The sequence below is a fragment of the Trypanosoma cruzi genome, genomic scaffold (genome assembly GCF_000209065.1).
Source record: "Trypanosoma cruzi strain CL Brener 1047053516249 genomic scaffold, whole genome shotgun sequence".
NCBI lineage: Eukaryota > Euglenozoa > Kinetoplastea > Trypanosomatida > Trypanosomatidae > Trypanosoma > Trypanosoma cruzi.
In genome coordinates, this window is record NW_001849311.1 from 1 (window position 1) to 17,115 (window position 17,115).

The following is a 17,115-nucleotide window of genomic DNA, read 5'->3' on the forward strand; positions in this document are numbered from 1 at the left end:
TGCTGTCTTGGAGATCTACAGATTATCACTTAAGAGTTTCTCGTTGTAAAGCATGACGTTGGTCACCGTCACGTGGCCGCCCGTTGCACTTTGGTTCTTACTGTCCCCACCGATGTAGAAGTGTGAGATCCTGTGCGAGTTAAACAGACTCTCATCATATCTCTTTTGGCGGATTTCGTATCGATTTACAAAGACAGTCCATTTTTCATCATCCATTTGCAGTACCACCTGATATGTCTTGTTTGGCTCCCACTCATCGACGAGCTTCGAAGTAGCACGTTTCTCCGCTATGGCCAGCCACTTCCTGTCATGGGTGTACGACAGAACAAAAAGGACCGTGCTGTCGGTGTCATTCATCCTCACGCCAATAAAATGAATGCTGCCACTCTGCGGCACCTCGTGGATGGACACCGTTGCCACAAGAGTGAACTCGTTGTTCACAAAGTAGTACGGCACAGTCTGCCCCATGTCGCCAACAGGCCACACCGCCCCTGCCCCAGACCCTTTGAACGTCAATCCATTGCGAACCCTTGGCTCCCCATTCGTCAGAGTTGCATTCATGCCGAGGTACTCGTCTTTCCACGTGTTCTCAGAGAAGTTACCAGACAAAAAGCCAACAAGCCCATCAGTGGGAACAGGACCATTGCACATACCCTTTTTGCGCACATCGACAGTGCCACTGGAAACCGAACGGCATGATTTCAAGGCGCTGTCCAAATCCTTCCATGTCTTCACAACTTCCTTTACCCGCTCCAGTTTCTCGGTCAGACGCACAGCAACAAGATTGTATGATCCGTCGCTCTTCTTGTTCTCGTACAGTGAAATCAACTCTTTATTTTTATCCTTTATCAACAGCGAGCTCGCGGCTGCGTCATCATTTTCACGGGGTCGGCCCAACATCATACACACGTGCCTTGTCCGTCACCCAAAGATGGAGCCGACCTTTTCCACCTTCATTGTCTTCCTTCGGATACACCGGCGCGGTGATGAGCATCACCTCTTTTCCTCAATGATTGCGGTAGTGAATCCACTCTGGACGCCGTACCCCTTTCGATTGTGTGAGTTGCCCCACACGCGGTTAATTGGCTCACCCAACGTATTCCAATTGACTCCATTCTCAGTGGACTGTAAACGTCATAGTAGCCTCCAGCACAATGAGCCATCATGAAGAGTCTTTCGTCGTCTTTGTCTTCTTTCCACTTCACCAGGGTTGGATCCCTGCAGCACTTACCAGGCGTCTCGGATGAAAGCTCCCATTTGTTCTCCGACTTGGGGAGGCGCATAGACAGCAAAACGCTCGTTCCATCCTTGTTTTTGGCCTGCATGGGAAACACAAGCGTGCCGTCACGCAAAATAGCACCCGATCCTCCACCGCCAATTAACTCGGTCAAGGAACCAGATTTTCCTTTGGGTTCACCAAATGGGTCTCATTCCATTTGATTTTCTTCTTTCCATTTTCTTCAGTGAAAGTTCCCCTCACGAGTAAAAGGCCCCGCTCCTTCGTATCTTCAACCTGCGGCTCTGTACGGCTGTAGTTTCCCAGGAGCATGTAGACACTGTCCCCAAGCACACGTGTCGTTGGCCGCAACAGTTCTGTTGTCCCAAAACTGCTCGCAACAGTGTCCCCAAGTTGCATGCAAAACAAACTTGTATCCGACGTAGAAATATCCAATGGGTCATCACTTATATTCAGGTGCTTTGACACAATCCCAGCACAGCTGCCGGCTCCGTTCCTTCCCCGCACTGCGATTCAGCAACGGCAAATACATCATCACCCACTTTAACGAGGCCAGAAATACGGAGCGAGGTGATTTTGCTTCCGTCTTCGTTAAACTCCTTACAATTAGCAAATGATATCGACGTCGTCCCTGTGAAAGGATCAATGGTATTCCTTGTTTTACTGCCCCCAGCGGCTGCAGCTCCAAAGTTGCAGCAAATCATCAAAAAAACAAGTAGAAGAAGCAGCACCGTGAAAGTAGACACACGCCGGGACATGTTAGGCCTCTGCCGCTCACTCTCTCTTCCTTCCATCCTCCTTCCGCTGGATCCGGTCACGCCGCAACGGTTGTGTGTGCGCGTGTGTGTGCTGTTGGTCCCTCCGGAGCCATTGGAGTGCGCAGTAGCAATTCGCGCCCGGTCCCAATTTCCTTCTTCGTGTGCATCTTCGAGAAGTAAAGAGAGAAAAACAGACATGCCAAGAGAAAACAGGTAAATGCGGAAGGCGTCAGGGAAGGGAAGCGAGCACTGCCACCATCCACAGTGAGTCACATCGTCGGCCTTGCAGCCAGTATCCCCCACAACCGTTCAAGCCTCCAGCCACGCACACACACGCAGACAACGGCGTCAGCCGCCACTGATCGTGTGCAGGCGTGCCCATGTGCAAACACAATGTGTGCAGTCGCTCCGCATTGTTGTCCGGCTACCCACACACCGTACGCTGCTGGTGTGATTCTGCGCCGCACCAGTCAGAAGCCACGACCTGACACATAAAATACGCCGCGGCTCCAAGAAACACGCATCTGCCCCTCAAGGTGGACCCATACTCTCCAGCTGTGAGGTGTTACCTGCCCAAAGCCCCAGTGTCCAAGTAAGGGCTTATAGCAGGGCAGTCAATGCATGGCGTACGCCCCGTGCCACCGCCCTCGTCACGAGTTGCAATGGAGCCCCGCACCCGTCCACGCAGCAGCCTCCGCCCCGCCCGGAAATGGAATGCAAACAGCACCCCAGCACCCGTGCAGAGAGAAAGGCATCCGCCTGGGGCCGAGCAAAAAAACGCCATGGGTGTCTTGCGCGGGCAGCCCGTGAGAGTAAGGCGCTGCCCAGGCAAGACACCCATGGCAGGAGACTTGCCGGGAAGCTTCTCTCCGCCTGGTCCCCATTCAAATCACACGACGCACCGGCATAGAGAATAGAAACGGCACCACTTGTACAAGCACAAGCCCGCCAAAAATACGTGCAAGAAAGAGACAAACTGCCGGGTGACAAGCACCCCCTCCCAATAGCTGCCGTCCACGCAGCCAAGAAGTCAGGGGGAATCCTTCGGGTGATTGCGACGCCGACCCCGATAATCATGAAAGCGGCCCTCACATGTCGACCAGTCAGCCATCCCTCACAGTGTGTCCACGCACAAAACACCCTACACACACACACGTGGTCGCATTGGAGACGCAGCGATCCTCCAGCCTGTCTTCGCCCGCGCCCGGAGCATCTCCCACACGTGTCGCGCAGGTGTCTTGTCCAGGCGCCCCTCCCCCCGCAGAGGCATTTTTCACCCGACGCCGTCAACCGGGTTCCGGCCTCAGAGAGGGCAGAGCCTCCGCCCCCCGCTCTCAGCTGCGCCCATGCGGTTGGACAGTCGGCCAGCCCGCCTGAAGGTCCAAGAAAAAAAGCTTGTGTGATGAAGTGCTGCTTTCCAGCGCATGCCGCGGCAACCGCCGCCCACCTCTATTTGAATGCCCGCCACCCTTTTTCACCAGCGGCTTCGGTCCCAACTCAGCAGCCGCCTCCCGCACCGCAGGCTGGGAAATGTCATGGGCAGAAAATGCCACTCATCGACCCCGCCCTGCAGCCGAGTGATGGTGGGCGCAACCTCCCAACGTGGGGGCAGCTTAGTGGCTCGGGCGCCGTAAAAGCCGCGTCGTCTCCATTGCGAATTTCCCACCGTGCCCGGTAGAAGGAGCACCGGGTAAGAAGGCGCAGTGCACACCAGACGAGTTATGGGAGTGTGTCTTCCAAAGACGGCGCTGTAGAGGCACGAGACGGTACAGATGCAGGCGAACGGGACACGTCGTGTCATGGCATTGCCCGCTCCTGTGGCATCGACAGTGCATACGCCCTTCAGCACCGTGTTTGAAACAACCCTACGAAACTCCAACTTTGATGAAGGTAGGAAAGGCCCCATTGCCAATGTGCAGGAATATATGTTCTGCCAAACGCAGCCCAATGCCAATCCACAGGGAGGCCGCAGAGGGCGCCAAAGCCATGCTTCCCAAAGACGCAAGCAAAAGGACTGTGAAGGCTCCCGTTCCCCCTATCAAGCACTTGACAGACAGCTAAGAGAGAGAATGGAAAAGAAAAATATGTTCAATTCGCCTAATCGTGCAAGGCATTCACATCGGCCGTGTTCCTTCCCGCAAACCTGCGCAAACGGATTCACGGCAAAAAGCAGTACGAACGACAGGGTGAATTTCCAAAGCATTTGCTGAGGCAGCTTTAAGAAAAAAAAAAAAGCGACGTCAAAAAAATTCTCATAAAATCCTTTTACATCTCCACTAAGAATTACATTCAATACATTTGAGCAGGTCGCGTGTGCGGAGCCAGTGGGAGCCTACTACCATCTGCAGCGGTAAAACAAAGACATAACGCAGAGTCAAAGGCAACACACATTCCCCAAGTTACCTGAAGCGACGAGCACGGACAGTAATAATCGAATCATCCATCGAAAAACGCGGCTCATCAGCCGTAAAAGCATGCACCTCGACAGAATTACTTTGCGACGCCGCCTCCCTGAAGCGCCTAGCATGGCTCTGCCCCCCACTCCTCCTCCCCCACGTACCAGAGGCGGTATCATGCGCACCAGGAGCGGTTGCACTCAGCGTGAACGACATATTTTGGTCAATACCCAACTGAGCCTTCCGCTCCATCACGCTGCTCATTTTTACGGCCAGTCGATCAATCACCAGACGGCAGTACTCCTCATCTTGCAAAAAGCTCGGCCTCCGCGGCAACCGAACGTTCCAACGCTCGCAAAGCGGCATCAGCGCCTTCAGCCGCTGCCGGGCGGCAAAGGTACCATATGCCACCGTCAACATGGACACGATGGCTTGAGCGGTGCCTGCCCGTGCGCTGTACATAGAAACATCTTCACTACTTTCGAAATCACTGCCATCGTCAAGATCAGGCATCTCACGATCAAGGCGCAGCGCGGCGAAGGTGCGCCCAGGCACGGCGTCCAGCTGGTACATCTCCACCGGCTTCGGCACTCCGCGCAGCGCCACGCCGCCAAGCGCAGTCACCTCCACCTGCTCACGCTCAGCCGCGCTCAGCGCAAAGTACGCTGCACGCGTCAGCAGCACCTGCCCGCCGTTCCCAACGCTCTCCGTGCGCGCGGCCATGTTCGACGTCGCACCGTAGTAGTCGTACCCCTTCGTCACCTCGTCGTGCCGAATCTCGCACAGCCCGGTGTGCACACCGACTCGCACGCGCAGGCCGTTCCAGCACTGCCGGTACACAGCAGCGTCCAGGCGCGCGGTCGGTGGAACGTTGTCCTCGTCCTCCCCAGCACGGTCCTCCTCGAACATGCGGTATGCGTCGTCGATCACGCTCGTCCCCCAGTCCTGCTGCAGAAACATCTGCTGCAGCTCCCGCACAAGCTGCACGGCGGCGAACACACTCCTGCACGCAATCATGAACGAGTCGCCAATCGTCTTCACCTCGTAGCAGCGGTACTTCGTGATCAGCGAGCGGATCAGCCGGTGGTGCGTTGCCAAGGCGTCGGGCATCGCCTCGGGGCACGCAGCCCACAGCGCCGTGCTGCTCTCGATGTCAGTAAACACAAGCGTCACGGGGTCTGTCCGCTCCTTCGGTGCGTTAGCGTTGTCACGCGAGTCGCGGCAGAAGTGCAGCAGCAATAGAATCAAGGCAATAAGCAGCAGGGCAGCAGCAACGCTGCCGACGATGACGCCGATCAGCTGCCGCGCCGTCAGTGCACTCGCAACGAGCATCCGGTACTCCATCGACGGCGTCACGGCAGGGGACAGCGCCGGCACAGCGGGGTTCAGCGCACGGGCAAGCGGCCACACAGAAATTTGCGTCGCACCGTAGTTACTGCCGCACTCAGCACCGCTCTCAGTAACAGGGCATGCATTGCCATCAATGAAGGGTCCGTACAGCATGTCGTCCACTCTGATGACAACGTTGGAAAAAAAGAAGTTTTCAAACAGCTCAACATTCACCTTCTCCATGCGCGAGCGGACGGTCACCAACAGCAGCCCGGTGGCGAAGCCCATTATTGCCAGCGGCGTCCGTTTATTGACATCCGGCACGGCAGCGTTAAACTTCTGGGCGGTCACCGACGTCGTTTTGTCGTCGTTCCAGTGCGGCAGGCTCGTTGCAAACACAACACGGTCGGCACCCGCACCGTCACGGAACGCAGCAACAAATTCGGGGTACAGCATCGAAAACTCTAAAAAAATGACAAACACGCGCACACCGTCGTGTGACACCACGTGCTGCGCGATCGCACCAACATCGTCGGCAGAAATGCCCACCACAAACACGTTGCCTTCCTCCGGCAGGTGGTCCACCAGCAATTCGCCGCCAGCCAGCAGCTTAGTGGACAGCAGCGAACCGCCAAACGTCTCCAGCGACAGCCGCAGCACCTCCGCCATCGTGGCTCCATCGTCGCTGCGAATCACAGCGTGCGCCGAACCGTCACTCTTTTTCCCGAGGTACTCCGCAATCACAAAGAACTGCTGCTCCAGCGTCGGCGACAGGCGGATCACGTTTTTCCTGAACCTACCAATACGCGGCTGAAGGTACATAGGATCGATGAACACCACATCCTCCACTTCCAGCATTTCCTTCGTCACCACGCCAGCAACAACATCAAGCAATTTCACCTTCAGTTCTGACACAAGCGCAGCGGCAGCCCCATCCACAGTAGAATTCACGAATTGCACTGTGAACGCAAAACGCTTAATAAGACTGTTGTTAACCACCGCAGCTCTCGCACCCACCACAGAAGCTCGAAGTGCAAAAACGGCAAGGGGATTATCCTGCATTGCAATTGCAACCCCGTTCAAAGGAGGAACAATCACTGCTTCCGAGGGGCTGCACTGCCATGTCCAGAATGAGATTTTTCCGTCAACCAGCGGGTCGGCACGGTAGCCATCCACAAACTTTTTCATGTACACGGTCCGGCCACCTTGGTTGCAGTAACAAATGGCACCCTCTGACTCAGCCACCCCTTGGCAACTGCCTCCGTAGTCGCCAATCACAAGGTTGTCGACCATATAACGGCGTTGGTTGAACAGAGACGCCAAGTACGCTTGACGGTTCTTTGCCCATTCACGACTACTTAACGTCTGTGAAAGTATCTCGCCCGCTATCCACCCTGCAACCATCATCTCGCCCTCAATATCATCGTCGGGGAAGTTCTTGCGGATACTACTGCTTTCCGGCAAAAAATTCCCCATAAAGCGCCGCATCACATCCTGAAAGCGCTGGATAGCGGCGTACTGAATATCCTTCGCCAGCGGGTTCGTCCCCGTCGTGATCACCTGCCCAGACACAAACTTAATACCACCAGCCACAGCAGCACGCCACGTTTCGACAGTGATGTCCTGCACCGCCGAGGGAGCAAGCAGGTAAGCGCCAGCGGTGCGATTGTCCGTCAGCATCCTCTGAATGAATTTCGCGGTGTCTTTTATCGGTGAGCCAAACACAATCACAGCCTGCGGCCGAGTATTCGCAAACGCTTCCCACGCAGCATCGAACACTGAGTTTTCGGCCTCATGAGTCAAGGAGCTCTTCACAGCGAAAACACCGCTCAAATTGTAGCCAAAACGCGTCATCACGTTTTTCGTTGCTTCGTACTCCTCATTACCGAAAGAAACACCCTCCAGATACATAAAGCCCAGCCGACGCACCCGCAGAAAAGTCAAGGCGTAGCGGATCAGTGCAAAAAGCTCGGCCAATGGATCAGCACGAACAAAGTACAGATAGGGATCCCACCCGCGTATCACCGTCGACCCGGTAAATGGGGCAAAAGAAATAAGTTTTCGATCCCTAATGACAGGCAAATAGTACCGCAAGGTCGTATCACCCATGGCAGCGGCAAGAATAAAAATATCAGAATTATTCTGAAAAGCCTCTTCAACGGCCTTGCCGGATTCAGCCATCGTGGTCGATTTATTGATGAGGGTCACACGTACATTCTCCCCAACAATGTAATTACGCGACCATAATGCCGCAACAAATCCGTAGTAAAGTGCTTCTGAAAGGTGTGCGTGAATTGGGAGATCCGTCACATTGAGGGTTAAAACTTTTACATTAATTTCAGGGCATGCGGCCTGCCCAACTCCGCTCTGCGGGAGAAGAAGCAGCAAAACGAGGTAGAGCGCATACGTGGAAAGTCGCCACCCCAAAAGTGGAATGCCACCACAACAGCCCGTTTTCTTATGCAAACCCGGCCTTTGCCGCGCCGCCGCCATCATCACCGCCCATCCCGTGACCATATTCGCCGCCCAATTATTACCGTGCTGCGTAGCCTGCTCTCTTCCTACAACATGGGGAGGAAAAAGAAAAAAAAATAGAAGGGAAGCAAGGCGAGAGGAATACCACACACAATAGAGGGAGATGCGGTTCAATGGGATCGGTGTTGGCGACAGTGACGCACGTCAGTGCTCTGCTACGCATTCTTCACGCCCCCATGGAAACACTCCACCCACTCGCCCACATTGCGGCCAGAAGTTAGTCACAAAAGACAAAGGCAAGGGCACCAATTCAACAGAACATTGGAATCCGCATCGGTGGAGCTGGAACACTCTACCTAAAGCTGAAGACAAAACAACAGAAGCGGCAGGGTAACATCTCATCTTATCTCACTGCAGTGCTTCTGGCTATACACATACGCACAAAAACAAAAACAAAAACAACAAAACAACAGAACACGGCTTCTGAGCCTAAATGGCAAACCTTTAAAAAAGAGGCGCTTCGGTGGGATCCGCAGAATCACTGGACCCTGCAGTAAGGTGAAAAATCCAAGGAAAAGGTGGCTGTCCAAAAGCAAAAGATAGATTTGAACACCTTCCTTCAATTAATTCAAGCACCAAATGTCGGTAAGAGAAGCCCACAAAATAAATAAAGAAATAAATAAGACATGGAGAGAATGTGTATAGGTTGGGTGGGCTCCCTCCTTTTCATGGGTTTCCAATAAAATTTCCTTAAATGTATGTGCATAAATTGACAAGACACGCTTCAGTGCAAACGCACAATCGATTTCCGACGTTTCCAATACCAAAATGAGAGGTCTGTGCTCCTTTTCGCTGCGCTTCTATTAATAGGAAAGAGCGAGGCCACCAAACAACCCCTCATTGCCCAGGAGGCAGGCCCACGAGAGAGTGGAATAGAATTGACGCAAAGTAACTTATAAATGCGGCACCCTTCCCACGACAGCATTCGCCTGGATGCCGTGTGGGAGATGTGTGTTCTTACCAAAAATGGCCTCGAGACGGAAAGAGGGCACACACAAAAAAAGAAAAAAAAGGTCAAAATTGATGCGCCCAGTACCATCAAAGGTAAACAGAGAAGTATCCCCCCACAAAGTGGATTGATGGCCAGTAAGCATTCCCGTTGCTCAAAATACAAATAAATAAATAAAATGGGAAGTAGTTAGGTCTCCTATTATGGCTGCATGCAACAAACAGGTTTCGAGATCCTTCCAACACCATTATTGTCACAACGCATCCCAAAATCTTTTGGAAACCCCGCCATCGCAAAAAAAGAAAATACGAGCCAAGGCCAGTGTGATGCGGATGCGAGGAAGATTCCGCTTCTCAGTTTCATTTTCCGTCTCGGTGCGCAGCAAATTCACAGATCCAGTTCAAACACACAAGGTACAGGGAAATTGAGTAGCGATGCAGACCCTCCAATGCAATGTCGCAAAAAAAAAAAAAAAAAAAAGCGCGGGAACGGAATCTTTTCACGGACGGACACATCTCGCAATAGCGACCCGAACGGCCTCCGCGGAAACGAAGCCCACGCCGGAAAGAACCCCAAAACCCGGCCGAAGAGCGCGAAAACCCGCCCACCGGCCTCGCCCCGCCGCCGCTCTCGCGCTTCCGCTCTCGCGCCCCCGCGGCTGACGCAAAATTATCTTCTGCAACGGAGCGCTGTAAGGGCGCAACTCCGGGGGGCCTTTTGGCCGGGTTCTTGGGGTGGAGGGCTTTTTCCATCTAGGGAGCGTCGCCCCCAAAAAAGGAGACGCGGGGAAGGGGGTGCGGCCAAAGAAGTTTATCTTCCATTTTTCTTACCTTTTTTCTTTTGTTTTGCAATTCTCATGCGGTTTTGCCGTTAAGCTTTTTTTTCTACGCCTTCTTTTTTTAGCAACACGAAAATAAAGGGGGTAATGGAGGTCTATTTGGATGCAACTGAGTGTTACTTGAAGAATTCACTCTGTTTTTACCCGAGTCTTAACATCTTTGTTTCTTGGAGTGTTCTTGTTGGGGCCCATGTTGGATATATTGTTTTGGTAATTATTCTAAGAAAATGGATGCAACGCCGGGCAGCTCTAAATATGAATAAAATAATGATGATCTACAATGTTACTCAGATTTATATTTCGGCTATCATGGCAATTTCTCTTGCACCACATCTTAAAAAGGGTTTATTCAATCTTAACGGTCGTTTTTCCGCTAATATTGAATTTTGGATATTCGTTCATTACTGTAGCAAGTTTTTGGACATGTTTGATACAGTATTAATGATTTTTAGAAAAAAGAATGAACAACTCTCATTTCTTCACATTTATCATCACGCCACAATTGGGTTTATCTGGGGCCTTCTTTTAAGGAACGGCATTGGTAATGGGACCGCTTTCTTTGGAGCATGGGTGAATTCAGCCGTTCACTTCTTAATGTATTCCCATTATCTATGGACATCTTTGGGTTTTAGAAATCCCTTAAAATCTATTCTTACTAAGATCCAAATGTTTCAATTTTTCTTGTGTATTGTGCAGGCCTCGTTGGCTCCTTTTTTTGACAATCAGTTTGCCTTACAGTGGTCTTTTCTCCAACTAACATACCATATAACTTTGTTTATCCTTTTCCTAGACTTTCATAGGAAATCGGGGAAGAAAAAGGGGTTACGGAATTTGAAGCAAACGGAGTAGTTATTTCTGATGAAAAAGGCTTAATAAATTTCTTTTTTTATTCTTTACGCACATATTTGTGGGCGTAGGGAGCTTTTGGAAATGATGTCCGCAGGGAAGTTTGGCTGCCTAAATTAGTATGTATTGCGATAAGATGTTTCTGTATGTTTATTTCCCTTTTTATGATTTTTTGTTGGACCAGGATGGAAGGAATCAGGGAACCGATAGTGGTAAGAGAAAATTATTTATTTATTTTTGACGTCTCACTCACCTCCTTTCGTTCCCCTTCTTGCAGCGGGGTCCTGCGGCTGGAAGATCTTAAATTCTGCCAGTTTGTAATTAATAATTATCTCCAATTTGAATAGAGTCCAACATGCCATGCGAGTGGATATCGAATTATATATATATATTGGAGCAAGCTTTGAGTGTGTAGCGAAGCCGTGGCCTTTAAAATACCCTCTTCTTGTTTGCCCCATTTTATTTAGCTATTTAATTTCAGTATCCGTCCGGTATCATGGGCGAATATTCTTTAAGGAAGTAATGAGGAAAATAATATTTTTTAACATGTTCATTTGTGGAAGATTTGCTTTACAAAAGCAACTGTCTTTTATAATCTTTTTTTTTTTTCCTTTCTGAATTGTTAGTTGTTTATCGTTTGTGCTATGGATTCCCCTGCAAAGGGCGACGCCCGTCAGGGTTTAAAGGGAAGTCAGAAACACATAGAATTCCAGTTGCAACGTGAAAAGGCCTACACCCGTGAGCTTCAAGACAAGATCAAGTCACAGCAAGCTCACATAGCCAAACTTGACCAAGATAAAGCGGAGCTAAGACGTGAGCTCATCACGCTCACTGACGACGAGAAGAAGAAAACGAAACTGGAGGAAAAATGTCATGCGTTGCAAAAGGAACTTGCAGAAAAGCAGGCCGCATTGATAGTAGAACAAAAACGGGTCACATCCGCCGAGTGCGAAAAGGAGCAAATCCGGCGTGATGCCCACGCTTCCATAGCAAAATGGTGTGAGGCTGAGAAACAATGGATTGCTGAGAACGAGGCCCTCCAAAAAGAATTAGACGATGCAAAAGAGACCCTTGTAAAGTTAAAGGGCGAATCTGAAGCACTGGCAAACAGTCGCGATGATATATTGAAACAATTACAACGTGAAAAAGAGCGTTCTGCACGGCTAGAGTCCACTGCTGCCGTAACTGAGAAGAAGATAGCTTCTTTGCATTCTCGTATTGAGTCATTACAGAATGATATATATACACGTGATGAAACCGTCTTTAAGTTGGATGAAGCTGGCAATAAATGGCAAGAGATATGCCACTCAAAGGACGATGAAATTAGATCTTTGGAAGTACAGAATAAAAAGCTGTCGGATAATATTGAACAACTTCAAACCACCATTTCTACGCTTAACCAACGCATTGAGGCCATCAAGTTGCTAGGTATGGAAGAGAAGGGGAGAACCGAGAAGATTTTATGTGATCTGCGTGAGTTTGAACAAGAAAACAAACTTCTTCAAATGGAGTTGGAAGCAGTTCGTCGTGATCTTGAACATGCCTCACAAAATGCATCTAAGCAACAGGAAATGATAACAGATCTGCGTGCAAAGCTAGCGGCATCAGCCGAGCAATTAAAAGAAAAGAACTCTGAAATACGAAAGCAGGAACTAACTATTAGTCAACTCACAGCAGATTTTAAGCAGGCAGAGCGAGAAAGAACTGATAATAGTTATTTGGCGAGTTCTCTACAAAATGAGCTACAGAGTCTACGCAATGCATTTGAAGAGGCACAATCTTTGGTAAAATCCCTTCAGGAAGAGAAGGCATTAATTGAAGTTGAATTGCAACGGGCGAAATTATCACATGAAGCAAAGGATGAAGCAGTTGTAATTATGAAATCTGAACTTGAAGATAGGATCGAGGGTCTTTTTCTCGATATCAAAAATCTTGAGTCAGAGGTAATTGCAAGACAAGAAATGATCAACAACATAACAAAACAGTTGGGTGACGCGAATACCAAGAATGAAAAGCTTCATGGAAAGGTTCTACAAGGCTCTGACCTTTTAACACAGCTTCGCAATAAACTTGAGGAACTACAGAAAGAGATAAATAAAAATCGTTTTGAAAATTTTTTTCACGAGGAAGCCATGGCCAGGTCCAAGGTACAGGAACAATACTTTGGAGGTATGCAGGATATTATTTTGCTGCTCAGTGGGGAGAATGGCGCCTTATTGACACGATACTTTAATGAAATCTGTCGATTAGATAACGTTACCCGGGTATTGGATGCTGAAAAGGTCGCCGCAGGGCAAAAATCAGATAAAATGAAGGTTAATCTTGAAGAAGAACTCCAAAGGCTGAAAGAGCGTGAAATAAAACAAACTCATGCAATCGAAACAAGAAATGTTGAGATTGCAGCACTTCAAGAAAAGGTAGGAAAACATGAGGAAAGCCTCATATTGTTGAGGAGTGAAGTTGAGGCACAGCGCAAGCGGTGTGAAGAATTTAAAAATATGAACACGTTGCTATCCGATAAGATTGTTGACGCGGAGAATCTTCTACAAGAAATGTCAACTGCCTCCGAGAAGCAGATTTATTTTTCACACTATTTCACAAGACAGCTTGATGACACCGCAGGGTTACTGATGTTTTTTTCTGAGCATTATGTGAATTGGATATTTAAAAAAGTGAATATTGTTGTCATGGAATTTGATAAGGCCTATGCTAAAGAAAACGAGAGGGTTTTAGATGCCCTGAATCATTTAAGGAAAGTACAGGAAGAAACCAAGGAAAGATATACAAATCTTCAAATGAAGTTAAACGATGCAGAGTTTCGTCTGGGAGAAAGAGAGAAGGCTTCCGTTGAGAAATTTGAGAACTTCCTATCCGAAATCCGTCTTATTGAAAAACAAAGAGACGTTGCAGAGAAAATGAAGAAGGATATATTGCGGAAATTGGATTCTGTGAACGATCAACACCTTGCCGAGATAAATAAAAAAGATGAACAGATACATGAACTTCTTGTGAATTTGGATGCCGAAAAGCACAAAATTCAAACTGTTGAAACAAAGTTTCAGAAGCTTCAGAAAAAATTTGATTACGAAGTTGAACGAAAGAAGGAGTATAAACGGGCCTTGGAAGAGGTGAAGGCGAAGCGTGAGGAGGCAGAGAGATATCGAGCAACTGAAAAGGATTGGGCAATGAAGGCTATTCACCGCGCAAATGAGGAAGTGAACTATTGGGTAAGAAGCTTTGAGAAGCTGAAATCTATGTTGGACGAAATATCCAGGAGATCAGGTACACAAGTCTCTGCTGTTGATCAAGCGATGATTAATAGCTTTGAGGAGGCAAAGAAAAGAATTGTACTACGCGATCAAGTGGTTAACATCGTTTCTTCCGAGGAAGAAATTCACAAGGGGAAACGCAGCAGAATAGAATAGAAGATTTGTTTTTATTGTTAATACCTTATTACATTTTTTTTTTTTTTTTTTTTTTTTTTTTTTTAAGAAGCTGGTACAATTTTCTTTTAGACTAGATACCAGAATAGATCTAGATATTATCCTCCCTGTTACATGGATTTCAGTTGCGTGTGGTTGAAGGCAATAAATGAAGAACCCTTTTATAATGTGCAAATTGGTTTGATTTCTTTTTCCTTGGCGAAGGTATCTTTTAGCTCACCTTCTGTCGTTTTTGTTGTTTACTGGGATTGCGGTGATTTTTTTTTTATTTGTTGATCTTATCTTTGATTTATTTAGTGATGTTACGTATGGTGAAAATTTATTATCGTGCCAGAATTATAGCGTTTAATCCATGGAAAAGTAGACCTTCTGGGCTAAATCTCAATGGACGTCCACAGATGGTGAATCCTAGTTATTTTAAGGGCGCTTACAGACGTCAAAATCCAGATGATCCCACACGTCTTCTCAAGATAAGGCATGTTCTTTTAAAGCGCTGCCGTTTGTGTAAGCGAACGCTTTTTGTGCCTCTTAGTCAAAAAGACCATTTTCACACCTGTTGTGAGGGGGTTCCCATGAAGGTCTATGCAAATATGGAAACCGTGATGAACTCGGAATATAAACTTTTGGCCCACTCCAGGCAGTGGGATGTTGAAAGTGATCGTCCATGGTGCAATTCACATAAACCACGACCTAAAGGCAGATCCAAGTTCAAAAAATAGCGGATCGATCCGTTGTTGTTGTTGTTGTTTTTCTATTATTTGTACAGTTGTGATCTTTGATGGGCCATTCCGCTTAATGCCGATTATTTTTATGTGAAAGAATAGATTCGAGTTGTTGTTGTTTTGCGTGTATGTGTCTGTTTGTTTATTTGTTTGTGGTTGAGAGTTTTTTTTGTTTTTTTTTTTTGGTTAGACTTTATACGCGTATTCAGTTCTGTTTCTTTTTCTTGGTTAGTTCTCGTAAGTACTGTCGTTGTAGAAGAAAATGGGCTGGTTTTCCTGGTTTTGGGACATGATGTCCTACCTTGGATTCAGCAACAAAACAGGAAAGATTTTATTTCTTGGACTTGACAATGCTGGAAAGACAACACTACTTGGAAAACTTGCCACTGATCAAGTCCATGTCCACAGGCCCACATTTCACCCGAACGTGGAGGAGCTCACACTGGGTGGTATCAAACTAAAGACAATCGATATGGGGGGGCACTTGGAAGCTCGTCGTCTTTGGAAAGATTACTTTACGAAGGTTGATGGCGTTGTTTTTATTGTGGATGCGGCCAACCCTGAACGGTTCCAAGAGGCAAAACAAGAACTGGATATGCTGTTACAAACAGAGGAGCTTGCAAGAACACCCTTCATAATCCTTGGGAATAAGATTGATATGCCACGTGCTGTGTCGGAGGAGCATCTCATTGCCGCTATGGGTCTTACAGGGCTATCCACCGGTAAGCAAAATAAGGTAACAGATCCTGCTGTTCGCCCTCTTGAAGTATTTATGTGCAGCGTTGTTAAGAAGATTGGCTACGGTGACGGCTTCCGCTGGCTTTCGCAATACTTGCAAAATTCATAGGCGGTTATATTAAGTATGAGGATGTTTGCTTATATAAATCTTGTTTCTTTACAAAGTCAAAGAAAGGAAAACGAAAGGAGGAGAAAAAAAAGAGATAAAAAAAAAAGCAAGTGAAAGGGGGATGTTTGGAGAAACTCTTTGATTTATTTGATTCCCTTATGGATGTATATATAAATAAAAATATATGTTCTTTGTTTTGTTTTGTTTTGTTTTTTTTCTGTTGTGTAGCCTCTTCTTTTCCTATGGCGGTTGCTTTTGGATTTTTGCATCGGTTTCAATCTCCGTATAGTGTCCCGAAATATATTAAATTATTAACATACAGTTTTTTTGTTTGCTTGTTTGTTTTGTGATGCGGCAATAGATACATAGATACATACATTCAGATGATGTCAGAAGACAGCAAAAATGAAGATTTGGAGAAAAAAGTTATTTCGTTTTTCTCCTCTGTGGGTGGGGTTTCTCCATCCAAGTGCCTCTCCACGATGAACACCAGTTTGGAAACTGTACTTGAAAGAATTGAGGCGGGTTTTTTGTTTGAATCCTTGGCGATGGATGTTCGGGAGTTGTGTATAGAAGTTAATAGACTAGCTGATTATATAGAGTCAAGTGGTGTCTGCTGCTCAGCTGAAACCTATAGGCTACTGCTTACTACCCTGTCTCGTTTACGCACAGCTGTGACGCAAGTGCAGGGGTACAGCAACAAGAGGCGCGAGCATACGGTCGCCTCATTTCACGCTTACAGGATACAAACACCTCGTCTTCCTGAGGACCTTTATCTGACCTTCCCATGCTCCCTTTGAGAGAGATAGAGAGGAGGAAGAAGTGCTATCATAGATACAACTCTGAAGGTGGTATTTGTTGTTGTTTGTTTGTTTATTTGGAAGGGAAGTGAAGTCTTTTCTCACAATTTTCGTTTTCCCTCTTTATGCATGTTTTGTAACATTACATTTCATTTGATCCCTGTTATTTCATCCACATATTTTATTATTATTATGGCTGATGAGCACATCTCAAGGACGGGGTATCATCCAGTCAGGCAGCAATGCCTCCAAAGAAAGGGAAGAAGAAGGGAGGAAAGAAGAAAGAGAGCGCTGAGGCACTTCGCCTGAAGCAGCTGTATGCACTGGAGAGTGAGGCGGAGGAACTTCAAAAGCGTGAAAATGACCGCCGTGATCGAGAAGAACAGGAGGAGCGTCTCATTTTGTGGAAGGAGGA

The 17,115-nt window shown here is 47.8% G+C and overlaps 7 protein-coding genes and 1 pseudogene across 7 annotated transcripts, besides 10 other annotated features; 6 read left to right on the plus strand and 2 right to left on the minus strand.

Annotated features, from left to right (window-relative positions):
• Positions 1-9,656: a sequence feature (areas not merged during assembly with more than two copies in the genome that could not be assigned to a particular haplotype).
• Tc00.1047053509539.10 lies at positions 16-2,193 on the minus strand (annotated as a pseudogene).
• On the minus strand, positions 4,395-8,237 carry Tc00.1047053509539.20 (receptor-type adenylate cyclase, putative; the record flags this gene model as incomplete). Its single annotated transcript, XM_803676.1, has 1 exon — positions 4,395-8,237. The coding sequence occupies one exon, from the start codon at positions 8,235-8,237 to the stop codon at positions 4,395-4,397; it is 3,843 nt and encodes a 1,280-aa protein (XP_808769.1).
• Positions 8,636-8,657: a microsatellite.
• Positions 9,657-17,115: a sequence feature (heterozygous, non-Esmeraldo-like haplotype).
• Positions 9,665-9,684: a microsatellite.
• Tc00.1047053509539.30 (elongation of very long chain fatty acids protein, putative) lies at positions 10,130-10,891 on the plus strand (the record flags this gene model as incomplete). Its single annotated transcript, XM_803677.1, has 1 exon — positions 10,130-10,891. One exon carries the CDS (start codon positions 10,130-10,132, stop codon positions 10,889-10,891), a length of 762 nt encoding a protein of 253 aa, XP_808770.1.
• Positions 10,960-11,278: a mobile genetic element.
• Positions 11,533-14,313, plus strand: Tc00.1047053509539.40 (hypothetical protein, conserved; the record flags this gene model as incomplete). Its single annotated transcript, XM_803678.1, has 1 exon — positions 11,533-14,313. One exon carries the CDS (start codon positions 11,533-11,535, stop codon positions 14,311-14,313), a length of 2,781 nt encoding a protein of 926 aa, XP_808771.1.
• Positions 14,347-14,377: a microsatellite.
• Positions 14,631-15,050, plus strand: Tc00.1047053509539.44 (hypothetical protein, conserved; the record flags this gene model as incomplete). Its single annotated transcript, XM_803680.1, has 1 exon — positions 14,631-15,050. The coding sequence occupies one exon, from the start codon at positions 14,631-14,633 to the stop codon at positions 15,048-15,050; it is 420 nt and encodes a 139-aa protein (XP_808773.1).
• Positions 15,163-15,236: a sequence feature (T-rich).
• Positions 15,316-15,900, plus strand: Tc00.1047053509539.50 (small GTP-binding protein, putative; the record flags this gene model as incomplete). Its single annotated transcript, XM_803679.1, has 1 exon — positions 15,316-15,900. The coding sequence occupies one exon, from the start codon at positions 15,316-15,318 to the stop codon at positions 15,898-15,900; it is 585 nt and encodes a 194-aa protein (XP_808772.1).
• Positions 15,953-16,018: a sequence feature (GA-rich).
• Positions 16,066-16,086: a sequence feature (AT_rich).
• Positions 16,091-16,117: a microsatellite.
• Tc00.1047053509539.59 (hypothetical protein, conserved) lies at positions 16,284-16,700 on the plus strand (the record flags this gene model as incomplete). Its single annotated transcript, XM_803681.1, has 1 exon — positions 16,284-16,700. The coding sequence occupies one exon, from the start codon at positions 16,284-16,286 to the stop codon at positions 16,698-16,700; it is 417 nt and encodes a 138-aa protein (XP_808774.1).
• On the plus strand, positions 16,943-17,115 carry Tc00.1047053509539.67 (paraflagellar rod component par4, putative; the record flags this gene model as incomplete). The annotated part of the gene is made up of 1 exon (XM_803682.1): positions 16,943-17,115. A coding segment is annotated over one exon (173 nt), but the record flags the coding sequence as incomplete, so codon positions are not given.